Genomic DNA, 26,942 nt, shown 5'->3' with positions numbered 1-26,942 from the left:
TTAAGTGCAGAGCTACTTTTGGATGGGAACAAACCAAAGAGATCCAGAATTTCCAATGAAGATTTTATGTTCCTGGTAATCAGTCCCTTGGGTCTCACTGATACAGAAAGGAGAGCAATTTGTATGTAACCATTATAGTGACTGTGTGTTCTGGAATCAGGACGAACTCCGTTAAGTGGAGATGGAACCAGAGAGCTTTTCCCTCATTGGTGCCAGGTGGCATTTTACTAACATCAATTCATACACTTCTATGTGCTAGATTATTAATGTAACTTGGACTTTTCAATCTCCGTAAAGCTAAATGATTTCACCAGTAAAGTATCTGAGAATCTGGTATATAAGGAATTTCACTGTAAGTGTGTAGAAATACACACCCTATTGACAATGTTGGTTACAGAATGCAGACAAAAGTTAAAAATTTGTACTAATTTCCTACTGAAACATCTGCATTTCTGTAGTAAGAAGGGATTCCAGAGCCCACAGGGATTGGCTCCTACATCTGGCTCAGGTGAACTGACGTATATGGTGTTCACAGAAGGATCATACGGGAGCTGTCAGAAGACCAACTCTGAGAGCTTGTTTTACTCCCTGCCTTCTATGAAATATTGAACAAGAGAGTTAACCTCTCTGTTTATTCCTCTATAAAACAAGATCTGTGGAAGGGCCCCCACAGTAGGGGTGCCACATTTAGCAAAAAAAAAAAAAAAAAAAAAAAAAAAGTCCAATAAAACTTGAATTTTAGAGAAAACATGAATGGATAGTTTTTGGTATAAGTATATCCCATGCATTATTTGGGATGTATTTATATAAAAATTATTTGTTGCTTATCTGAAATTATAGTTTAATGGGACTTCCTGGCAACCTTACCACCAAATAAATGCATGTGAAATAAACACATATTGCCCATAAGGCACTGCATACATGTTAGTTACTATATCCTGGGGCTCCTCCCTGAAGATAAGGGAATGCACCACAGGTTCAAAGGCGTATCACAGCAGTTCTCCAGGTGCAGTCCAGGAATTCCCATCCCCTTTGCAGGAGGGCCAGGAGATCAAAACTATTCTCATCAATAACATAACATTATTTGTCCTTTCCACTCTCATTCCCTCTCTAGTGCGTGGTGGAGCTTTCTACCAGCTACACAAAGCGTGAGATCACCCCTGACTAAACACAGAAGCAGATATGAAAATCTAGCTGTCCTCTGTGAAGCCAGATGTTAAAGAGATTTCTAACAGCGTTAAATAGTGCCACTCTCCTAAAATTTTTTTGGTTTTGTTTTGGAGAATGTAGTTATTTTTCATAAAAATGCATTTTATGTTATCATGAAATGAGACAGTTATTATAAAATAAACTAACAAACAGCTCTTTAAAACATTGTCAGATTTTATCTGTAATACAGTAAATGCCATGTCAAAAGGAGCTGTTTGGGATCCTCGATTGCTTTTAAGAGTGTGTGTGTGTGTGTGTGTGTGTGAAAGGGTCCTGATTCCCAGACGTTTGAGAACCACTGACTTAGTCTATTCCTGCTGATACCTCCACTTCCTCACCTAGAAGGGGAAGGGGCCACAAGTAAGGGTGCCCCAGATTAGGAGAGAGCAGAGAGAAGCACACACCACGGAACCAAGCCGACTGGGTTCAAATCCTTGCTCTCTCATTTAACAGGCTTTGCAAACTTACACAAGTTACTTAACCTCTTCACGACTCAGTTTCTCAGCTGTGACAGGGAGATGATGATGATAATGGTACTACCTGTAACAGCTCTCGTGAGGATTAGGTGAGTTAGCACACGGAGCGGTGGAATGTAAGCTCCAGCAGGCAGAGATCCTTTTCTCTTCTTATCACTTTCTGGCTCATAGTAAGAACTCAATAAATGTTGAGTAACTAAAGCACTTAGGACAGTAACAAGCCCCAGACAGGGGTTAGGTATAATCCTACTACTCTGTTTTCTCGTGCCCATTTGCAGTAGATCGCTCTGGCACTGACATGAATCTATGCCTGTCTGAGGTCACGAAAAGATGAAGATGCTTGTGAGCTGGGGGGCGGGAGGACTTGCCAAGCTCGTTGAGGTAGCCGCCGTGCTTCCAGTCCGCAGGCAGCGTGCCCGTGTAGTCCACCACAGGGCCTCTCTTCCCCGGATTCACATTTTTCAGATTCACAAACAGCTGGTTGTTTTTTGACTGTTAAAAATACAAACAAAAATTTTTTTTAAAATTTAAAAAAATACAATGTGGCACAGTGCAGTGTTACCCAACTGGGGAAAGCGAGTCATGTACCCTGGTCCTCACATGAGGATGCACCCAGGGGGAGGTGACAGCCTAGGAGCAGGTGGGACTCAGAGGCAGCAAGAGTATATGTCTCTTGGCCCCCACTATTCCCTCCACCGTCTCAGCTTCTTCATTTCTCACCGTTGCTCTCTGCCCATTAGAACTCATTTGGTTACATACTTGGAACTTTGAGTTGAAAAACAAAACAAATTCTTGGTCTGAGCTCTCCCATCAAAAACTGTATGATTTTTTTTTTTTTGTTTGGATTTTCTAATTTCCATTAGGTTTTGTTCTAAATGCGTTACTTGTATTAGCTTATTTAATCTTACAGTACTCCCTTGAGATGTGTGCTATTTTATCTCAAGTTTATAGATAATAACATTGACACAGATGTTACAGTTTTCTCAAAGCCACATGACTAATGGAGGCAGAGAGACAGAGGCAGAATCAAAATTCGCTTTAGTAGGCTCTCAAGTAATATTTGTTGATGGGAAAAAAGAATGAAAGAATCATGAAGATAATTACACTGCAGTGTGACAGAGGTTAACATTTAACCTTTAACTTATCACCATAAAGAGGACACTGTTACTATCCTCATTGCATACATGAAACACTGTATGATCTTGTATGAGTCACAAGTGGCTCTCTGTGTTTTTCTCAGCTATAAACATGAGAATTGGGTGATCTAGTTTGCCTTCCTCCCTGAATGTGAACGAGACGAAATGGTATGATAAAAATCAAAGTCTCCGCAGGATGTGACATGCTATTTAACTGTAAGGCACTGTAATTAAAATCCAGCTGCATTAATTTAATTGCAACTGAATTAATTTAATTAGCTTGGCCTTTTTTTCTAAGAGGGCTGGAATTAGACAATGGGGATTAGAAATATAATTCGGGTGCAGTTGGAAGGGAGAAAGGTCTGGGATTTCAGAGCGCTGTGGAAGAGAACTGGGGGTGAGCCAGGTGGTACCAGAGGAGCTGCTCTGGGTTCTAGACAGCACCAGGTCTCCAACCTCTCTAGGCATCTGGAAAATGGGATAGTCACTCTTGGTTCATAGGATTGGTGTGAAAATTAAATAAGTTTATATTTGTAAAGTAGAAATGCTTGGCACATAGTATTAGGTTGTTTCTGTTTGATAATTTTTGACAAAAATTCAACTTCAGGTGGTTCAACCTAATACTGATTTTTGCTGTTGCGTTACTTAAGTACAGGCAGCCAGGGGAGGGCACTGCAAGACAGGCGGTGAGAAAAGATGGAGCTGGCGATTTTGCCCAGGCTCGAGGCTCTTATAGTTCTGCTACGAGACAGTATTTTAAGACCTCGTGCAATATTAGAAACACGTTCCCAAAGAGGTATAATGGAAACAGCAGAAACTGTCGAGACAGGGAGATGGACTCACATCACAGCTGCCTCAAGCATGAGCTATGTTGGGAAGTGACTTAAACTCCCCATTACTCAGGTTTTTGGGTCAGTCAACTGGAGATTCCTAACACACAGCCACAGGATTGTTTAGAGGAATAAATGAGATAACGGATGAACAGTGCAGAGCACCGCAGCTGGCAAAAACACACGTGCTCCTTCCTCCCACCCCTGCACACCCTCAGCGACGTGGCCCACGTCCTCTCACCTTCGCGATGGTCATCCTGTCCCTGTTGTTGACGTGAGGGGATGTGGCACACTGGGTGAGTGTGTGGTAACTGGGATTGGTGAAGTAATGGCTGTTTGCATTCCCACCGCTGCCGTGAGGAAGGGTTTCTGCCAGAAGAGAAGGAAATGGTTAAGACGGCAGGCTCCCTAAATGTGTGTGGGAAAGAGGGCAGCCAGAGCACAAGAACAAATGTCTGGACCGCTTCCACATCACAAGTGGGGCAGAATCCCCTCCTGCCCGGCATACTCAGCAAAGCTTCGAAAAACCGCAGGCATCCGCCCTCCTACCTGCCTTCTGGAAAAATGTGGAACTATCCACAAGCAACTGCTCTTTGCTCTGGGGCTCGTGCAAGCTGGGGAGGCGTCGCTTTGAAGCTACCTTCAGCTTGTGGCTTTCCTCTCTGTTTAAACACTTGAGTTCTTGACACAATATTCTACACTAGAAAGGCAATGCTAAGTAAATCAGCTACTTTATGTATTCCCCTACAATCACTTCACTTATAAACCTATTATTGACCTGAAATCCTTCAGTGATTGCACCCAAATTAGTAAATATCTTAAGTTTCCAAATTCCTTCATTATGTGGTTACTTCTTCTGAGGACTGAGGGTGTCACTTAAAATTTTAGTTTTACGGTGTCTTGTGACAGAAAAGATTTGAAAGAGTTTTCTTAAAGAACAGATTTGGTTCTTGCTAACACCAAAAAACTTTCTTACATAACCTGGTTGCAGTGCGGCTAATGATTTGCATGTGCGTGGGGACAGGCTGGAAGATACCTTGGGAGAACCCAAAGCCAGAGACAAGAGACCTGGTCCTCGTCCCTGATCTGTTCCATGACCTTGGTAAAGTCACGGCCACCTCCCTCTCTCTGCTTCCTGTCCCCTACATGTGACAAAAGCTTGGGACTGGGCACCCAGCAAAACTTCTTCCTGGTTGAAATTCCCAAAGTCTACAGCAACCACACAGTGGATTCAATTTTCAATCCCTTCTAGAAGACAACTGTGATGGTCTCACCACTGTTGACGTACAAACCGCACCTCTAACAACGTATCCTCTTCGCCAAACATAAGATTTCCTCAAGGCTAACCAACCAGAAGAACGGGCAGCACAGCCAAACACTCAGTTTCAAAGAACCAGGATGAATCCTCACTTTTCAAGGAGTAAAGCACCTCTTGTGACACCGGTCTTACCTGAAATGGCGTAGTCTGCATTCATGACCCTCATGGCAGGGGTGTAGGTGACGGCGGGCATGCTCGAGTCCTTCCCCTTCTGCTTGTGTCTATAAATAATGAACAGCGCCAGGAGGAACAGAACAACCAGGACAAGGATGATGATGCCCGCGATGGCCCCAATCTGGTAGGAGTCAGCAGGGAGAGCCGTACTGGTTCTGCTTAAGCTGTTCAGATTTCCAACTATTATAACACCAGCTAGCAAAGGAGAAAAAGAGATGTGACTGAGGATGATAATGTGCCGGAAAAATATCTGATCTCTATTTACAAAACTCTCCCACTGTGCTAATGCCTGGATATTTTTCGGTTCATGAAATGTTAATGTGGAAACTTTTGGAAACAAAGCAGAAAGGAAAGACAAACATTCCTCATTTTCAGATGTTGCTCGCTTGTCTGTGCCCAGAAAAAGGCTGCTCTAAGCCCCAAAAAAGAGACAGGATTTTCTGAACCCAAAGACTCAACAGTAGTGTTTGGGAGCTTCTCACGGATTTCTGACTAAACATTTAGACAAGCAATTAATTGGGGGTAATAATTTATCTAGTTTTTACTGTCCTTTATTTATCATCCAGTATAGAACTTATGAATGGCTAACTCAAGTGCCTAATTTAATTATACGTCTACCCTTCACATTTCTAAGAGGAAATTTTCCTTCTAATCAAGAATAACTCCATTATAAATCTAGTCCAAGATCAGAATCTGCCTTTCCCTAATTTCAATGGGCCTTTAACCTCAGAAGATATGTTCTATGCAATTATTTTCTACATCAAAAAGGTCGGTCCCAATAATCCCTGATATCACAACCTGAAAACCTTACTCATTAAAATTTTAAACTTAGGTTTACATAGTTCCTCCACAGTTCCATCAAGTGAAGACACAGATGATATGGACTGGGAGTCAAGAAGCCTAGCATCTAAAAAATTGATCCATACATTTTGAACTTTGCCTTAAGCTCTCAGGCTGCAGTTTCATCATGTGTAAAAGAAGAAACTGGCCTCCGTGAAGGTACCTCCAGCCCAAATGTCCCTATGACTTTACGATTCTAAATGCTGGACCTTCTTATCAGACAGCCTGCCCTGAAAGGCAGAGCACCAAGGCCAGTGTGGTGTGATTACACTGTGATGTGACTGTGGAATATATCATCGTATTGTTATGATGGTCAAATATAAATCATGAGCAGGTAAAGTAAAAGTTATTTTATGAAAGAAAATTAAATACAAGTACCCACATAGTTTACAGTCTCAGATGACTCTACCTATAAAACTATATGAATTTTCTAGAGCCTTTACAGCCCATGTATTTAAGACATAGAGAAAGCACCATGTGTGCTAGGAGCTCTCTGGAGGCCACACTTCGGAACCACCTTTCTCAAGGGAGCCAGAGTCAGAATTGCCCGAGGAGGACTATGTATACTATAAGTATTCCCAGGTGGCTGTGATATACATCCTAGTTAAAACCCTGGGCACAAGTTTCTTGAAAAGTTCAACAGGAACCTACCCTATGATCCAATCATTCAACTCCTATGAACTTACCCAAGAGACATGAAAACATATGTCCACATAAAGACTTGACACACTATTGCTTACAATTGCTTAACCTGTAGTAGCCAAAAACTGGAAACAATCCAAACGTCCCTCAACAAGTGAATGGGTATATCACACAACAGAATACTACTCAGCAATGAAAAGAACTGAAGTATCGATATACACACAACATGGTCCAGTCTCAAAACAATTATGCCAAGTAAGCAAAATCAGACAAAAAGAGTATACTATGACTCCATTTATATGAAATTCTAAGAAATGCAAACTAATCTATAGTCAAAAAAAGTAGATCAGTGATTACCTGAGACCTAGGGGATAGTGGTGGCAGAGAGGGAAATCAGGAAACTTCAGGGGGTGATAGATGTATTCATTATTTTTATTGTGGTGATGGTTTCATGGGTGTATACATCGGATTTTATCAAGCTGTATACTCTGTGTTGTACCTATATGTTATAAATGTATGTATCTATGTACAGTATAATTATATATCATATATAGAAATATATTTTATATATAATATATAAATATATATTTTATAATTATATTATACATATATTAATACTTTATGTATGTTAATATATATTATATATATATGTATTTTTTACAGGTTCATTATACCTTAACAAAGCTAAAAATTGTAGGCCCAGCAGAAAATTCATGAGCTTTGGAATCAGACAAACATGGCATCAAAGCCCTGACATGTTCTAGATATCAGCTATGTAACCTTGGGCAAATTCCTCAACGTCTTTGAGCTTTAGGGTCCTCAACTGAGTAATTATCACGTACCAGTATCCTCACCTTGATCACATCGTGCCCCCTTCCATCCTGGGCTGCAGTAACAGGTCCCGGTGATGTGGTCGCAGGTGGAGTTGTTCAGACAGTCACAGATCTGGCGACAGCCATAGCCATAAGTTCCCGCAGGGCACTCTAAGAAGGAGATGAGAGCCCAATGTAGCTCTCCAGCCTTGGGAGCCTGAGGCAAGCGGCTTACTGTATGGTCTGGTGTGTCTAAAGGCCAGCCCTTCCTGGGGGCTCCTGTTTAGGCAGATGTATACCCACCAGGGTGTTTGAGAGCTGGCTGGCATTCTCTGAGTCATGGTGGGACTCACGAGCCAGGCAGCACAGGGCTGGAGACTGGAACCTCATCACAGTTCCTGGCAGTTTCAGATTCTACGTACCCACTTCCCAGATAGGTATGTAAAAAGTCTGTGGAACCCAATGGAACTGATGAAGATCATCACTGAGGGCAATTTGAGACAACTCCACCAGGTGAAACTGTGGGATGGTCGGGGACTGTACCAAAAAGTATAAACAAGAGATGCTTCCTCCTGAACATGTACATTTTACTGTAGGCTTTAGGGCCTTCCTAAAGGCATATTCTGACTTGGATTAACGGGGAGAAGGGGAAGAGGGAGAGGGCAAGTTTTGTTAATTTTCTAGGTAAGAATTTCATTTCCCACAGAAAGCTCAAAATCTGGATTTGTAGGTTGAAGACTGACAGATTAAAATAGTGGGATTTTTATGATGTAGTCGTAATAAGAGTTGGACATGAATTTCAAAGAATGGTCAAGGCAGGTTAAATCGAAAACTCACCATAACAAAATACTGATGCTTTTTGTAAAGTGAGCAGCAGAGGGCAATGTGCTATTATTTTCAGAGTCCTCTGCCAGATACAGGGTTTCTGTTTACAGATGAGCATTAGAAGTCTCCAAAAATAGGGACATTTTAATTTGATGTTCAGAGTAATCACAGAAGCACTTCAGATGCTTTTATTTAATAAAGACTATAACCAGTCTGGCATTCAAGCGAAAGTCAGTTTAGAGCCCATTCTGGTTTCTACACATGTATGTGTATAGACACTTAGACATTTACACACTAACACATATTTACACACACACAGAGCTGTGCAGGCAACTGTGTGACTCAGTGTCTGCTTCATGATTAAGGGAACTAGCAGTGTAAAACTGAAATGGGGCCATCTCTGTCCAGGCTGATTCCTGGACATCACTCTTGTTATTTACTAGACGAGAGGATATGCAAATATACCCTAGAGTTCAGCATGTAAAATTGAAACAACCCAGCTGTCCGGGGGTGCTGTGAGGTTCTGAGGAGGGGAGATGGAAGGTGCGTGATGCTTTTTTGCCAAAGTCCAGCTATGCTGATCAAATTTTCTAGGCCACATTGCCCCTACGGCCATGTGATCTTTGCTGCATCTGTCTCAAGAGCACGCCCTCTGTAGGCAGGAAATGTCCTGCACTGTGCCTGTCATTTACGATGAAAGAGTGAGCCCCAGACAGCTCAGACCTTAGTGATTCATCCTGAACCTTGAATGAAAGTCACAGACGAAAAGAACAATGAACTACTTTGAAATATTCCACTGAAGTGAATGTTCTTCCAGCCCTGTGAGCAGAGGCTTAGCTGGTGGGGTGGAAATGGAAACTCGAGGAGGGGGCTTTCCAACAGAGCAGATTCTCCCTGAATGGGATTAAAAAAATCTCAGGCAATATATTGTCTTGAAGGTTGTTAAGACTAAGATGAAGAGTTGTTAGTGGAAACAGGATAAGAGCACTGGCAAGAGAAGGTGGTCAACAGCATGCAGTGTTTGCAGGGACTTGTCCCCTCACCCAGAGTCAGGCTGGCCCAGTCCCTCTGCCTCCCAGACACCGAGCCTGGACCCATCGAATGCACGTTCCCCCAGTGTGAGACCCGGGCCCTGCCTCTGCCATGAAGAAAGCTTGACTGGCTCTTTTAAAGCTCTGAGCAGCCCCATTCCAAAAATAAGAAGGAGAAGAAGAGAGAGCCAAGATGAACAGATGGAAAACTTGAATTCTGTCTTCACCCTTGGAGCCACACCCCCTCCACCCAGAGCACTGATCAGTTCCTCGGGAGAAGAATTTTGAGGAAAAAGACAGCCAGCCAGAATCCCAAGGTTGGCAAGGTGCCTGGAAGGGGAAGTCAACTGTGCTGCTAAGTGCCAGCCATTGCTCAAACTACCTGGAAGCTGTGGGTTCTGCCTTTCTATTCTCAGGCAGATAGGAAAGCTGATTCTAGGGGAGAGCATCGCACCCAGAGATGCCAAGCTCCCATACTCACTCTGCTCACAGTGCTTCCCCATGAACCCGGTGCGGCAAGTGCACTGCCCAGAGATGTGGTCACAGTCAGCTCCATTCTGACACTGGCATATCAATGCACAGTCCTTCCCATAGAAGCCCAGAGGACACCCTGTGCGAGGAGGAAGGACAGAGAGTCAAGAGGCCATGGAGGAGAAACCCAGCTCCGCCTCCAACATGTTTGTGTTTGAACCTGAAGGATGCTGAGCCGGAGAGAGAGAAGAAAGACAATAATGCACATCGTGGCTTCTCACAACGGCTTCTTTGAAGTCCCAAGATGGGGCTCTTGGGAGGAAACCATACTTTATAAGCAGGAGGCAGGACGGGTCTATACCTGGGGCAGTTTAACCATCACTGGTACACCTGGAGGCAAGGTAGTGTCTTCTGACAAAGCATCCCATCAGTCCCATGGAAGTCGGAAGACATTACCTTTCATTTTTTTCACTCAACTACTAGAATCCTGGACTCAAATTCCATGGACAGAAATGAGTAACTTATGTTAAAATTACCTACCTGCTTTCACTTAGAGTACAGAATGTCCCCACATCTGCTATTAGCCCTGTCCGCTGTATCTGACTTAAATACTATTAATCTCCTTTGCCAAAGATGTGCGGGAGAATTCTAAACTTTAAAAAATCCTGCACTTTATAGGTGCTTTGTAAAAAAAAAAAAAACCATGCAATAAGCCTTCTTACTGCAGCACAATTTTTAAGACCCAGACCACCAGGGCCTTTGGGCTGAGGACATGCACAAGCCCTATTTGATTTCCTGGGCCACAGCTGCCCTGCAGGAGTGTTTGGGCTCTTGGCCAGAATGAAAGCTTCAACGAAGGCTGTTTCGATGGCTGTTTCTGAGTATCGCATGTGTTTTTTATTTTCCCTTTTTCTTATAGGGATTTTAATGAAACCTCGACTTTCAAGAAACAGAGGCAGAGCACGGACGCCAGCATGCAACAACATCATCACCACATATTTACGTGGCACCTGCTCTGTGCCAGACTCTCAGCGTCCTCTCACTGAATCTCTGCAGCAGCCCAGAAACACAAGGATGGGTATTCGCGCCCTAAGGATGGGAACTGAGCTCCGAGTAATCGAAGTCACACAATCAGCAAACAGCAGGGTAGCAGGGCCATGGCACAAATGTCGGGGGGTCTGGCAGCAGACCCCACGTTCTTCCCACTCTGTGATGCTACTTTTATTTTAAAAGGTCCTCTGACCAAAGCAGATCCTAATTTGAGAATTACATCCAATAACTTACAAGCACTTTTCTCTAAACAGCTCAAAAACTTTCTGTATGTACAATCTTGGCAGAATATGCTTGAGATAACCTTCCTCCTTGCCAATTCTTCATTTCAAATCACAGCTCAAGGTCTGTACCCCCTTCTAGCAACTTCCAAAAGATGTGTTCAGCCAGCCTGTTCTCTAATTACATTCTCTAATTAGTGTTGCATAAGAATGGCCAAATTTCTGACCCATCTTTCCTCCTCAGCTCACTGCTGTGACTTAACACTATATATGATTATTACTGATAGCCGGAAGACATGCTTTCCTGTCTTGCTTCCTTTATTCCATTGAAGGCAAGACAGCAGAGATCAGTCTGTTTTCCCAACAGTGCTGAGCTGTGGAGTACTTTGTACCTTCTACCCTATGATGCTAAATACCTCATAGAAGAAGAGATAGTGAGGACATTATGGGATGGAAAATGGAAAATGGAAAAAAGAACTCAGCGTTCTTAAAGCATGATCCCAGACTGACATCACTCCCTGGAAGGTTGTTAGCAATGTGAATCCTCGAGTCCCGCCCCAGACCTACTGAATCAGACACTCTGGGAGTGGAGCCAGCAGTTGTGTTTATCCAGCCATCCGGGAGGTTCCAAAGCTTGCTAAAATTCGAGAACCAGTGAACTTCGTCTTCTCCAAGAGCACACATTAGGTCAGGCAGTGAGGCTCGTGGTGTTCACTGCCTTTCTAATCACTGCCACTTGTCCTAACCTTTGTGCTGTTAGGATTAATGACAGGGAATTTGATCCACATAAATAGGGTCTGGTTAAAGGAGAGAAAAAAAACCCTGCATACCATCGCTGACAGGACTGCTTGACCTCAGTGTCCTGATATGACTCAGGGACAGAAAACCTGGAAAGTGGCAGCTCTTAGCCACCTGGAGGAAGTTGGATGTCTAGAGGTCACCAGGTGGTGACACTCTTCCACATCAGGAGCCTTGGCGAGCTTAGCTCCTCCATGCACAGGGTGGGGCTGCGCGTCCCACTCCCGCCTTGGGGGAGCCTCAAAAGGTGTGCCACTTACTCTGCGTGCAGTAGAGCCCCGTCCAGCCCGGAGTGCATTTGCATTCCCCATCGTAGGCGCTGCAGAAGGCCCCATTGTGGCAGTTGCACGTGTGGATGCAGTTTGGGCCCCAGTGAGCAGGTGGACAAGCTGAAAGCACAGCACGCATGGAAAGCGCCATTAGAGTCCTGAGGCCAGCACCCAGCAGAGAGGATTCCACCGCCTTACACTGCCCCTCGCAGGTGACAGGTCAGCCATGTGCATCAGGACCAAGAGAGCACAGTGCTCCACATCTGACTCAAACCCAGATGGCAATGCTGATGGCAATGGGAACCACCACTCCTGATACTGTAGCCATTCAGACTGAGGAGGAAGGCAGGCAGAGCCAACAGCATCCCAAGTTTCCAGATTTAGTTCCTTGACAAATGCACATTGAGCACCTCTATGCTCAGCACTGTTCTAGGTCCCGGCGGAGATAGCAGAGGAAAAGACAAGGTCTAGGTCATCCTCTGAAAGCTTGTATTTTAGTAGGGGAGGCGGGCAAACCAACCAACCAGACAGACAGCCAGCCAAAAGAATAATGGCAAGAAGAACTATAAGAAAAAATAAAATAGGGTAAGAGGAACAAAAAAGATGGAAGCCACTCCTTTAGGGAAGGCATCTGAGGAGAGGATATTTGAGCGGAGATCAGATGTGTGAAATGACGTGACTCAAGAGAGGTTAAGGGACCCAAGGTCCTTTAATTCACATCTGTGATCCCTGGATCTGCAAGTGCAGGTCGACACACAGTTGTCACTAGAGACTTGTCTTCAACGCAAAGGTCCCCCACTCTATGTAAGAACTGGTTTACTGTAAAAACTCTTAATTGGAAGCAGAAAATCATCAAACTAAATCATTAGGGGTCACTGCCCACTGAAGAGCAATCAGAACCTCAGATAAAGTATCTGTGAGAGGAATGTAAGGTTATGGGGTAAAATGATTTGATTTACCAAAAAAACCAAACGAAACCAAAACAGAAAACACTTTCCACTAACGCTAATGCTTCAAGAACATAACTGCTTAAAAGAAAGTTCACTTTTAATTTCTATATGGTTACCCAGTAGGGAACATAGCCCAAGAAAGATAATAAATAAAGCTAAAGTGATTTAAAAAATGAAAAAAAAATTCCTTACATAATTGTGTGTACCATTTTTGTCCAAGAGCAAAGGAAAAACAACAGCTGACACTTGAAGTCTAGAATGAAGCTTTGAATGGATTTTCCAAGTACAAGACCCTCATTTTACAGATGAAGGATCACTGAATAGTGAATAAGCCAAGTGCTACCTATTTTGGTTCTTTCCAAGACACGAATTAGATTTAAATATAGGACCATTGCATAGAACTCTTAATGAGGGAAAAAAGCCACTCAGAATTTAAAATCACATATCTTATTATTCATATATTCTTTCTTGATTAAATACTCATATTTCAATCCTAAATAATTTGAAAACAAATGTCAGAAAATGGTTGATCGGTTGTTTCCAAACAAGACTTACGTTGAGAGCAGTCACTGCCGATCCACCCTGGGTAACACTGACAAGATCTGTCGATGGGGTTACAGGTCCCATTGTTGGTACAGGTACAAATTCCTGCACAGTTTTTTCCAAATCTTCCACTGGGACACACTGTGAATAAATTATAGATCAGAAAGTCACCATTATACCTCATCTCACAGAACCCTAGACTCTTGGGATAGTGGGCGACTTGAAAGGGCATCAACCCAGCTGTCCATGTGGTGGCTGCCTCTACTCAAGAGCATCCCTCATCCTGAACAGGCTCATTGGTACAAACACGTGAAGCTGAAGACCCTCATGAAGGCATCACAGACCAGGAGATATCACCACATTTCTAGCAATCTTCGCGGCTTCTTCTCAGGGAGTCAAAATCCTTCCTTAGAGTGATTTTTCACGCAAGGCTATTTCCAACTAAAACTGAGGAGCAGCACAGCTCAGAGAATAAAGAGATTCTGCTGGAGCAGCAATCCTGCTTTTCCAAAGCTCAAAGTCATATTTACAGAAGCTGCAGACATAGCACACCAAAAGGCACCGCTAGCTGCTAGCTAACAACACGTCCTTTGGGAAGCTTGAGGACAGACTGCACGGGGCATGCTCACCACCCATCTCTCCCAAGGCCTCACACCCTACCTTCATTGCAGAGGGCGCCAGTGAAGCCAGGTAAGCAGTCACACAGGCCTGTGATGTGGTGGCAGGGCCCACTGCTGTGCACACATTGTGGGCATGTCTGGCTGCAGCGATGCCCATAAAAACCAGGGGAGCAGACTGGAAACAGACAGGAAATTGACAGTTATCTTCCTTGAGAGGCATTTCTTTGTATTTCACATAAAGATCCAGTTCATGTTTGGGGTAAAAAAAATTTTTTTAAATGATACTGAGAATTTTCCAAGTATAAAACAACAACAAAAAGAACGCTCTTTACTAATGAAAAGAAGCCAGTAAACTCTGAATTGCTTGAGGGCAGGCAAGTGTCTTAGTTCTCTTTATTTTCCCATTTATGGCCCCAATTAGCATGAAGCTTGGCATAGAGCAGAGGCTTGAAGAATTTCTGTTGAGAAATAAATGAAAGAAAGCAATAAAATTCTAAATACTAATAAAGGCCCAAATAAAGGCTCTCAAGCCACATGTTAATCCTTCATTCTTTAAGAGTCATTACTGGCCACAAATAGATTTATAGTCAGAATTAAAAGATTGTTCCTCTTCAAAATGCTCCAGGTTAATTACTGTGATTGAAAAGTGAAAAAGCACTTTAGATTTAAGTATAGAATGAACTGCACAGAGCTCTTAATGAAAAAAAAAATGTCATTTAAAAAACAAAATAATGTATCTTATAATTAGTCCTATATTCCTTTCTGGATTACATTTACTAAAAGATTCAGTGAAATCTTGTGGATCACTCCCTAACCCAAAAATCCTATTGATCAATCATGTCAACAGCCCCCGTATTTAACTCTGCAACTCTGTCTTCCCCGGAGCACTGGCTTTCAGACCACTAGCGGGATGTATGATTTGCCACAGGGTTTGGCTGATGTTGACTTCTGGTAATTGAGGTACAGCCAATGCCAAAATGGGCAAATAAAATATTTACAGGTCAATGGATTTCTAGAACACCATTTGCAAGATTAAGGCAGGATCAAGAAACTGATGGTGATGCCAATGAGGCAACGAAATCATTACTGAGAAGAAACGGCTAAAGTCCCATCTGTTAGCTTAGTCCTGAAGGTTGGAAAGAATGAAGCCTCTGGGGAACCGCTATCGAGGCCAGCTCTCCAAAGGACAGGGTGACCTACGACACTCTCCTCTGGCCTCAAATACAACAGAACATCACTATGAATCGAGGGGCAGGACAGAGATAATTCTGTACACAGTGATCTGAGTCGGGAAGCTGGAAACTGCTGTCCAATGAGACACTTACTTCTCTGACAAGTGGTGCCTCGGAACCCTGGCGCACACTCACAGATGCCGTCATCGGGGGAACACGAAGCCCCGTTTTTACAATAGCAGGGCAGGGAGCAGTTGGGGCCCCAGCGTCCCTCAGCACACACACTGTCACAGTGGACACCTGAAACGAGACACACAAGCAAGGCTGAGTGAGAGGCCGTGGGGGCGGGTGCCTGGGATGCTAAGCTGGAGACCAGGACCAAGGTCGCCACATCAAAAATAAGTTATCAAGAGCAGCAGTGAGCAGGGATAATATGAGGTTAAAGTCCACTCATACACATCAGTACATCGTCGTGTATTGTGTGGTCGTATATCATATCAGCATAACATTAAAATAATCCCAGAACTGTTTTCCATGGCATCATAAAGGAGAAGGAATAAAACATCTTTGTTATACTGATTTTTCTTCTTTAGGAGGAGAGAGCAGAGAAGCCCAAAGACTCTGTCTATGAAAGGCAAAATTTATCAGAAATACTGTATCATTTAGCCCTCAGTGACTTCTTCCCTCCCCCATCCTTTGTTTTTACAGAGAAATGGGCAGAGGGGGAAAACAATAAAATGAAGCAAAAGGTGGCTGAATTGTTTTACATCAAGAAAATCTTCCCTTGGAGCAAATAAATACAATCTCAAAATATTTTGAAAATACATTGTGCAAGACAGAAAGATCTACTCATCTGTGCCACCAAATTCCTCTTTAAAAATTTAATCTGCCAGTGGGCAGACACAGGCAGACTGTCACAAATGATGTTTCCTATAGTTGTCTGAACTATTATCATGAACCTACATACAGGTGTTTAACTCTTAGTCTAGAAGCAGAGAAACTTTAGAAGCAGTCACGAGTGAACACATACCTAAAGGAAACATAAAGAAAGGCCAAAGTTGCAAATAACTAACTAAATAAATAAAACCAGGTTTTCGTGAGGTGAATGCAAGTCTCTTTTGTAAATTTGTATTCGAAATACAACAGGGGCCTCTTTCTTGTGAATCAGAATACTTCACAACTCAAAGGAATGCTCTTCGCATTGAGAGGCAGTAAGAATGAGTTATAATTAGTAGTTGAACTGGCGACTGCTGGCCTTGGACCAAGTGAAAACACGGTAAGAACAAGAATGTTCACACTGTGAGGATTCCAGAACACGAACACCGCCCGGCACCCAGGAGGCTGACAAGCCCGGGTTTTGTATTAGTTTTTGCTCCTAAACTGATTAGGAGAAAAGTCACTGAGGCCCGAACCTTAACACACAGAAGTAGCCCCAAGTCATAACGTGAACGTTGCTAATTGGGGGGCCATCATTTCTGCTGAAATAATTCCACTTTTGACTGTTCCTGTTTTCCTCCTGAAAGTCTTCCGCATGGCAAAGGCTGTGAAGTAGGCGTGAGACAGCACAGGCCTCACTGTGTCCAGGCTGCACTGACAACGAATGTTATTTTAGCTTGAACTGCCGGCTGAAGAAAGGCGATCAGACCAACTGGGGTTTAAGTATTCCCCACAGAATAAAATATGGAATTTTGGCCTATTAAAATATTTTTTCTTGAGTTCACACATATTTGATTCTTTTTTCAAACCTCTTTTGAAAACCTGAGATGGAAATGCAAACTCTGTGCTCCCCAAACGTTTTAGTAGATACAGAGAGGTACTGGGGATTGAATTTAGGACCTCATGCATGCAGAGGAGGTCCTCTATGAGCTACAGCCTCCCGCTTACCTGGTGTTTTGACTCATGGCTCAGTAGACAGAAGCAGCAAGTGGGTGGAGGAGTAAACCACTTTGAAAGGAGGCTGCAGACCTAAAGTTTGTCTTGCAAATTTGAAATAAGTCCCAATAAAGGTAACCCACTACAGGCTTCTCTCTCTACTCAAATTCAGGTCCTGAGCTCTGACTGTGAGCCAGGACTCCTATTTATAGCAGCCAAAGTGGGGATACCTGCTTCACAGAGATCCAGACAGGCCCGGCCATTTGGGTCTGGAGCTACCCACGCAAAGTCCAGTCAGGATTTTGGAGAAGTGGAAGCTGAGTGACTATCTGGTTAATCTGAAAATCATCCTGAAAATGAGTCCTGATCTTTGACCTATTTTGTGGGGTAGGAGTTTGGGGGAAGGCAGAGATTTAGCTATTTATGGTGATTTAGTTTATCAATACTTATCAAATCTCTACATTACACTTAATATATGCAGTTCAGATGGAGTGGAATACACTTTACATCAAAAAGTATATGCTTCTTTTGCACATTGCAGATTATCATGATTTATGTACCAACCAGCACATTCTCGAGAATGTGAAGAAAAATGTCTCCAGGGCAGATTGGCAAATCAGAATAAAGTGATCCTTTATTTCATATCTGATTCCTCTTCCCTAATAGGTTTGTCCAGCTGGTTAGCATAACCATCAGTTACAATCAACTTTATGGGGTAATTGTCATATAACAAGGCCCCCAAGATAGCAAGGAGGTCCATTGCAAAGACAAGCTCGTCTCACATGATTTACCCATTATTTCATTTTCAGAGAAGCACAGGGAATTCTAAAGATCATCTATCAAACCTTCTGCCTCCAATCATATGAGCATATTTCAACAGAACCAAGCTTACTTTTAAATAACTTTTATTTTAGGACCGCAAAAGTGTCTTTTCCTGGAAATTCTAATACCAACTGTCCCTAAAAGTTCAATTCCTTTTCTTTTTCTCTGTCATCAGTAAAAAGTGAGTCATCATTTTGCAGCTATCAATGCCAAATCTATTTGAAGACAAATACAAAGCAGGTCTCAGTCAGGGGGCAATTCCAGGAAAAAGCATGAGACTGTCTTCTTTTCTCCTGCTGCACTATTTTCTCCTATTGCTACTCCTCCCCTTTGGACCTCTGTGCCCTCTTGTTATTTTTCGCTTCATCTCATTGTCAGAAAAGGATAAGCTAAATTCATTATTGCTTCTTTAGAAAATACTAGTATTTTAAGAGAATGTACATGTTAGGAGCCAAAGAAATAAATCTCTAATTGTGGAATTTCAGGTAGTGATGCTCACAGAGCAGGTACTGGGGTAACTGTTTCTCTAGGTCATACTCAGTATATGGCCACTGACGTGATCTCCATATAAGGCTAACCTTACAGTGAAAGTCTTCACAATAGGAGACTGTAAGCTTGCTTTAACCATTTTTTTGGGCTGTGTTTTGTGTGTGTGTTTTATTCCTTGGTTATTTCCAGTGATCTCATCCAACCTTGCTGGCATCACATAAGACATCTTTTTGTTTGTTTGTTTTCTTGTTTGCCAAAGACAAAAAAGAGAATTCAGCTCAATAAACATTCAAGGGATCTAGAGACTGCTGGTTTGTGGTGAGAAGTTCTTTAAGAAAGACCTCCAACTCTAGAGTGACAATGGCCCCAGAATAGTTACCTCCAATCCTGTCTGGGGATCACAATCAGGGATGGAGGTAGCTTGTTAAGGTGGACGAGGGTCCCAGGCTCAGGCCCTAAGAAGTATGTGTCTATCCTTCAGAAAGTGCTGGGGACAGCTGGGAAGAACAGAAAAGGCATCTGGGCAGCCAGGTAGTGGTCACATAGGGAAGAGCCAAGAAGGCTGTGCTGTGGAATGTGAGTTTCCTCCTGGTAAAAGCACGGGACCACATGGACAAGAAAGTAGGAGAGGGTCACAGTTAGACTGGTGTTTTGTAAGAGGGCAGATGATGGTTTGAAGCTGATGACCCTGGAAGAAAGACCTGTCAGGTGTCAATATTTTTACCTGGCTATATTATCCAGGTAAAAAGTGATAAAAATGGCAAAGTCTTGATTCAATCAGTGGCACTTGGGATGCAAAGGGAGATGAACTCCAGAGAAGTATAGGAGAGAATGCAGATGAAAGGCCACCCCGCTCCATCCTCTACCCAAGGTAATGTATGAATTCCAGCAGCTCCATGAAGGAGCGACGGTGCCTGCTTTTGCTCACTGCAGTGCTTGGCACATGGTGGGTGTTAAATAATGTTTGCTGAATGAGTCAACGAGCACAGATCCTTCTTCCAACATGATATCTAGGACCATTTTCCAAATGGATGGGACAACCATATCATTCTTGGCTTCTCTGAAGAAGTGACGAGAAGAGTACTTAATATTTTGTGCACCTAAAATGGTGACCCTTCCTGGCTATGGCGCTGAAAATGTCTGCCTTACTCATTCTGGGCAAGACGTACTTTGATGAACTCAGGTCTGTGTTTTTAAATGTTAGTCCAGATTATAAAGTCACGGGAGAATATGGGACATCTTGAAGAAATTCTTTGGGAATGTTTATCAAAGTACAGATAAAGGCTTTAACACTAGTTACTTCAAAATACAACTTCCTACAATATTTGGAAGGAGGGGCAAAATCAGAAAGGGGTATCTTTATATGTGCAGCATTCTCTGGTTCAATGGAAGCATTTTTTCCTGATAAATGTTCTAACGCTGATAAGGAGATCTGTGAGGGACTGTTTTTGCCAGGCCTGAGGACAAAGAGCTCTTTGATAGCCTTCACGAGTTGCTAGGCAATGGCTGAGTGATCATGATAAACTTCAGCTAAGCAACTCTAAAGAAATGCTCGTGCATTTAATGCCTGGTGCATTATGCCAGCAGCCTCAACGTGAAATCAGCATTCACTAGGCATTTGTGATTGCATGAATGTAGTAAATAAATCATCTGGCATGTCATTATTTCCCCTCTCAGAGATATAACCCAAACGCCTTGTCTTGCTTAATTGTTTATATTCCTTAGACCAGTACTGCAATATTTGGGGCGCTAGTGAATGAAGGAAATGATTGTGATTCAATGTCTTGCTCCCAAGCAACAAGCTATTAAACACATATTAGAACAAAGAGTGAGATTAGTTAGTAATAACTGGGCTTGGTGATGACCAGAGAGAGGAACTCAAGTATTTAGTCCTAACGTTGTTCCTGCTTTTCTAATCCTCTGACACTGAAGCAGAGGCATGCAGCATAGAGACGTTACTGACTGGTGCATCCACCTCTGCCCACACGGGTGCTGCCCTGAAAGACGTGTCCTCCTGTCGGCCAGAAGCCGGTGTTCCCTCACCTTCCTGTTCCCAGTACCGAAGCACTACGGCTGCATCCAACATGGAGACACTCAACAAATTTTTCCATTTGGATGCTATAAATGTTAAAGGTCCATTAAAAAGGATCTGCTTTATATAGGTCACCAAGTTTTAAAAAAAAAAACACCTTGATAAATAAATCATATCAATCAGAAATGTCTGCATTTGTAGCGGCAACTCAAAACACCAAAGAGCATGGTCTGTCTTAGAACAAACCAAGATGAAAGCAAACAGAACAGAATGCCAGGCAGACTGGGAGACCTGGAAGCTTAGCTTTTTCTGCAGCCTTTCTTTTCAGAAGGCAAGTCCCTCCCTCCACCCTCACTTTAGGGACCCCACCTTCTGCTTTTAAATTCCTCCCTCCCCACAAGACTACGTGACACACAGACATATGCCTATGCATGCACGCTGTCCCCACCCCCAATACCCTTAAGCGACAGACAGCAAGTCTTCTGCACTAATGGCTGACTGGGTACATGCATGTTGATTAAAATTCATGTACAGTTGAATTTGCACTCCTGTGTCACTGGACAAAGAAGGGTATGTCTCCCCCTTATTATGACAATTCAGGTATCACAGATCAGTACCTGAAGTCGCAGCTCACTTCTTCAGCTGGTCAAACTTGGGGTTTTGGGGGAAACTTAGAAATGGGGGCTATCCTTCTGGAGAGGGACTGGGACCACTTCAGGCCTGGTTCGGCTTGCTGGGAGTAGTAGAGAAGCTGGACTCTTCTCAAGAACTTGCCTGCACGTTTTCCCCCTTCCTGGCCAGGCTCAGAGGAGCACCCCAGCTCTGTTCCTACTCTCCTTTCCCCTCCTCACCATCATACCACATCTCACTCTCTTTCCTAAGACTCCTAGAGGTTGATTTGGCATCTTAATCTCTTTTCTCTGTTTAGCATTTAATGTTTTCATTCTGGTATGAATGCATCCCTAGGCCTCCTCAAGTCTGTTGCCACTGGCTAAGAGGTTGCTGTCACAGAAATGTTCCCTGGGACCTAACCTCTTCAACTACTGGAGTAACAAGGCAGAGCAGAGGCCGGCCACAGATTGGTAACTGCGACTGCACAAGCCTTAAAGGCAACTTTTTAAATAACAGACAGGGCTGCCGAGTCAGGTTGTTCAGGTTGTGCACTACACAAGATCCCTAGCTAAAAGGCAAAGTCAGGGCAGAAATCTAGCTCCTTACACTCCACCTGCCCAGAAACATACCCCAGGGGATTTCCAGGCCATTTCCAAATTTGTACAAAAGATGCTTTACAGGCTGGCAATGGTTCATTCTCCTCCTCACCCACCCATGAGATTGTCATTCAGTAGGTGTGAAGTGGGGAACGAACTGAAATATACAAGTTAAAGGAGTTCTCAGGTAGCAGTGATCTTAGCCAAGGCTGGGAACAAGGCTGGAGACTGCACTTGCTCCCAGACAGCTGGACTGAAATCTTGATTACCTGTAATACTCAGTGAAGAGGTGATCTGGTTGACTGAAGCCAAAGCAGAAAGGAAGTGGAAAAAAAGTCAGCCTGTTCCTACTGTTTTTGGAAAATGTTTTATAAAGCCTATCACTCCACTACTCTGGAAACACACACCCACACACACACACACTTAATTATATTTCACTGACACCTTGAATTCCAGAATAATGATTTTGAAAAGCCAGTCTCATTTTATTATTCTGTGTGTGTGCGTGCATGCATGTGTGTGTGTGGGGGGGGGTGGCAGAGGTGTTGGAGAAGGAGCCCAGGACACAGCCTGTATCCCGACGAGGTTTTATTTTTCCCCATTTTTTTCACTGCAATCTGCCTCTGTTTGACAAAGCAATCTATTGGTTAAATCTATCAATAAAGTAAGGTTTTAATTAACAACATATAATAAAAGTGCAGGTATTTTGAAAAATTATGCATTTCTTTTGGAAATAATATCTGGGATGTCAGATGCAAAATTTTATTCTGGTTATTATTTATGGTAGTACATTTTGAAGACTTATTGTCCAAGTAGGTAAAATGGGACCATCAATTATAGTAGAAAGAAGTAAAAGTCTCATTTCTTTTAAGAGAAAAAGACCAAACATTAGAAAAGAGGGTGAAGTTATGAGAAGAGGCAAATGAGCCCTCCAGTAAGAAAGCAAGCTGCCTTCCTCAGTGTATCACGTGGGCACATGTCTTCCTCAGTTTGGGTTTGCCAATTTCTTCGTCCAGAGGGATTGAGCTCTTCTGACCCTTATTTCTAGCTCCAAACGTGTAGACCAGATCAGCCCCTCCCCACAGTGACCGCAGTGGCTGAGCACTGTTAGTGCCTCGATGCTATCCTGATGATTTGGTCAAGGGAAGAGCCCAAGTCCCAGTGTTAGATTTCACTGAGTCCTTCACAAAAGCCTCACTGTCACCCAACCTACTGCTGCCCTGTCCTGCGATTCTCAGCATTTCACCTAGTGCAACCCCCACAACAGGAAGAAGGGAAAGAGATTCACTTTCTTCCCTGGACTTATTTATTTTTTGCCCCAAACCTGATATCCAAATGACAAGTGAAGCTTTCTTCATATTGGGAAAGGTCCTTATGTGATTCTTACTTGAAGCCGGTTTGTGATGAAAAATTCTGAGTCTACCCAGTGTTGACAAGGAAGTGATGTTCTGTGTAAATGATACAAGTTTACTCTTCTCTCCTTTTAGAAAAATAAGCCAGTTCTTCATTCAACTGTAGGGTGTTTTTTAGAACTCTAGAAACTGTCTTTTCCTCTACATACATTTGCTTAAATCAAGTGTGTTCTGTGAGTGTGGGGGGTGACCTCTCTAAAAACAAGTCTCCTAGCAGCTTTAGATACTTACAGACCAACAGCCCACACAGAAGACCCAGAGAAATAAGACATTGGAGTCATGAAGCAAAGAGACTGTGGACAACAAGTGATAGCACAAATGAAGCAGCAAAACTTCCTCCCCGTTGGGAGAAGCAGACCAGTCACAGATGGACAGAGGATTACAAGACTGTTGTGTGACAAAGCCACTGCATTCCCACAGGAGCGCCACAGGTCTAAGGCCAGAGGGGATCATTTGTCTTACCGGACGACCCAGACTATGGAATGCAACTAACACATTTTCTGGCTGGCTTCTGGCCAAATCATATCTCCTGCTTTTCTCATGTATACTAGAGCATGCCTTTCACAGGCTGGTTCTAAATCATCAAAGCAGGTGGATACTTGAGTAGTGATTGGTGTGTTCAGGAACATCTTGCATTTCCTCTATGTTTATAAGACAAAAGTAGATTTGGTAGAGTATATCCCCAAACAAATGATGTGGCTTCTCAGTTAGGAAAGTTCTGAATTTGCCGGGGAGTTCCAATGCTATTCGCTTTGCAGTGCTCATTGAGAACTTAGTACTGGCCACTCCATTTGAGAACTTCAAGAACTCTTGTGAAGTCATAGACTCTGGTTTAATCCTGGGGGTGATGTAGTTTTAACACTGAGTAACTGAGAGCCAAACAAAAACATGGAAAGGTGGAATTTCATATTGTGAAGTCAGAGTTACCTCAGCCTCTGCAAGTCAAGGAGGAACTAGAGGGCTGGAGAGCTCCTTGTTTCTTTGGGGAGCTCCTATTGACAGAAAATAAAGTCTATTACACAAGCTTTGACCTGTTTCCCAAGGTTGCTCTCAGACAACAGAAATCAAACACACGACAGTTAGTCTCAGTTTATTCCTGTCAGAAACCAAAGAAGTTCTCAAATTCCAAAGGGCTGAGAGCCACCACTGCAGAGGTTACTGATGACACTCTATGTTCACAGATCTGAAGACTTAGTGTGTTAAGTTGGCAATGTTCCTCTCATGAAGCTATAGGTTCAATGCTTATTAAAGTTCCACCTTGTTTCTTTGCAAGAATTGATACGCTGATCCTAAAATTCATATGGAAATTCAATGGACCCAGGACAGCCAAACAATCTTGAAAAAGAAGACCAAAGTTGGAAGACTCACACTTCCTAATTTTAAAACTTTCTACAAAGCTATAGCTATCAAAATAGTGTGGTGCTGGCATAAACATAGACATATGCATCAATGAAATAGAATTGAGGGCCTGGAAATAAATGCTGTCACATTTATTTTATGGTCAATTGATTTTTGATAAGGATATCAAGACAATACAGTGGGGCAAAGAATGGTCTTCTTAATAAATGGTGCTGGGACAAGAGGATACTGACATACAAATGAATGAACTTGGACCCTTCCTCATACCATCTATAAAAATAAACTCAAAATGGACCAAAGACCTGAATGTAAAAACTAAAACTATAAAATGCTTAGGAGACTACATAGGCATAAATCCTCGTGACCTTGGATTAGGCAATGGTTTCTTAGATTTGACACCAAAAGTACAAGTAACTAAAGAAAAAAAGATACACTGAACTTTATCAAAATAAAAACTTTTCTGTATCAAAAGACACCATCAAGAAAAAATACCTGCAAATTATATACCTGATAGGGGACACAGAACTAGAATATATAAAGAAATACTACAACTCAATAATATAAAGACAAATAACCCAAGTTAAAAAAATGAGCAAAGTATCTGAATAGACTTTTCTACAAAGAAGATATACAGTGGCCAATAAACACATAAAAAGATGCTCAACATCATTACTCATTAAGGGAATGTAAATCAAAACCACAGTGAGATAACATTTCACACCCACTAGGATGGCTACAATCGAAAAGACAGATAATAGCAAATGTGATGAGAATACAGAAATCTCATACTTTGCTGGTAGGAATGTCGAATGGTGCAGCTGCTTTGGAAAATAAGGGTAGCAGTTCTTGAAAAGATTAAACTTAGAGTTACCATACAACCTAGTAATTCCACTAAGCATACAGCAAAAGTATATACATCACACAAAAACTTATACATGGAAGTTCATAGCAGCATTTTTCATAATAGGCAAAAATGGAAACAACCCAAATGTCTATCAATTGAATGAGTAAATAAAATGAGGTCTATCCATACAATGGCATATTATTTCAAAGCCAAAAGGAATGAAGTACTGATATATGCTCCAATATGGATGAATCTTAAAAACATGTTAAGAGAAGGAAGCCAGTTCCAAAATACCACATACTATATGAATTCATACAATATCCAGAATAGGCAAATTAACAGAAACAGAAAGTAGATTAGTGGCTTCCTAGGGTAGGGAGCAGGGAGGGGTGGTTGGTGAGCTGGGGATACAAAGAGAAAGGCTGCTAATAAGTACTGATGGGCTTTTGTCGGGAGGCAGTGAAAATCTTCTAAAACTGATAATGGTGATGGTTGTATTTCTTTGAATATACTAAAAACCATTGAATTGTATACTTTAAATTGGTGAATTCTATGATATGTGACTCTGTTTATCTATCAACCTACCTGCCTATCTATAAAGAGGTTGCTAGTTGCCTGTACTGATCACCAGGGCCCTTTCATATAATTCTCAGAAGCCTGCATCCACGCTGAAGATAAATCTCAGTAGAACTGCCCCCTACACCCCAGCACTTCCTAGACCAAGTCTGCGTATGGCAGAAGAATGCAATAGTTAAGACAGCTGGCCACGTGGTAGGACAGCATTGAGGTAAATCTTGTTTCAGATGTTTACTGATCCTAGAACTCTGGGTCAAGCCACTTAACTTCTCTTTGCCTCAGCCTTCTCATCTATAAAAAGGAGAAAATAACATTTCCTACCTCACAGAGTTGTTGTGAGCCTGCAGTTAGCACTCAAGAGGCATTCCTTATTATTATTTCCCTAGAGTCTTCTTTGTGTGCATCTTTGCTAATAGGTAAGACCACTCTATAATTTCTTAAACATGACATAGCTGGTATGGAGGCAAAAGAGTCACCTCTGAAATATCCATCTTCTGAAAATATGAACCATCAGTGAAGGGGATGCTTAGCTTGCTACCACCAATTTCTCTCTCAGAGGACAAGTTAAAACCCGTTTTGGAGGATATGGAATATGGAAACAGCTCTGCCTTACAAATCCCCCTCTCTTCTCTAAATATATACACAAACATACTCAGATACAAATATAATACACACACACACACACAAATGACTTCTAATGAGAAGATAATTTTAAAAGAAGACTTTGGTTCATTTATCTTCCTGTCATCCAGTCTCTAGTTTAACAGGACTTCGCTCTAAGTTGGCTTGGCAGCAGTCAACACAATATTTCAATGTACCTTCAGAAGAAATGTTTATCAGCACATTCAGTTCACTCCTCCTAATGTTTGATAATTTTTCTACTGCACTTCCATTAGTAATTTTTCTTAATAAGTGTTTAAAATTCTATTTTTGGTTTGTTT

The 26,942-nt window shown here is 42.4% G+C and overlaps 1 protein-coding gene across 5 annotated transcripts in view; it reads right to left on the bottom strand.

Annotated features, from left to right (window-relative positions):
• MEGF10 (multiple EGF like domains 10) overlaps window positions 1-26,942 on the bottom strand; it is a 243,698-nt gene that overhangs the window by 6,225 nt on the left and 210,531 nt on the right. For all 5 annotated transcript variants that reach the window (XM_032476627.1, XM_032476626.1, XM_006191456.3 and 2 more), the window contains 9 exons: window positions 15,541-15,687; window positions 14,256-14,390; window positions 13,608-13,736; window positions 12,094-12,222; window positions 9,775-9,903; window positions 7,480-7,608; window positions 5,102-5,338; window positions 3,893-4,020; window positions 2,054-2,177 (listed from right to left, as the gene is read on the bottom strand). In XM_032476627.1, the coding sequence (XP_032332518.1) occupies window positions 2,054-2,177; window positions 3,893-4,020; window positions 5,102-5,338; window positions 7,480-7,608; window positions 9,775-9,903; window positions 12,094-12,222; window positions 13,608-13,736; window positions 14,256-14,390; window positions 15,541-15,687 (1,287 nt within the window). The remainder of the gene's footprint in view (window positions 1-2,053; window positions 2,178-3,892; window positions 4,021-5,101; window positions 5,339-7,479; window positions 7,609-9,774; window positions 9,904-12,093; window positions 12,223-13,607; window positions 13,737-14,255; window positions 14,391-15,540; window positions 15,688-26,942) is intronic.

The sequence above is a fragment of the Camelus ferus genome, chromosome 3 (assembly GCF_009834535.1).
Source record: "Camelus ferus isolate YT-003-E chromosome 3, BCGSAC_Cfer_1.0, whole genome shotgun sequence".
Classification (NCBI taxonomy): domain Eukaryota; kingdom Metazoa; phylum Chordata; class Mammalia; order Artiodactyla; family Camelidae; genus Camelus; species Camelus ferus.
This window is presented reverse-complemented; position numbering and strand designations above follow the sequence as displayed.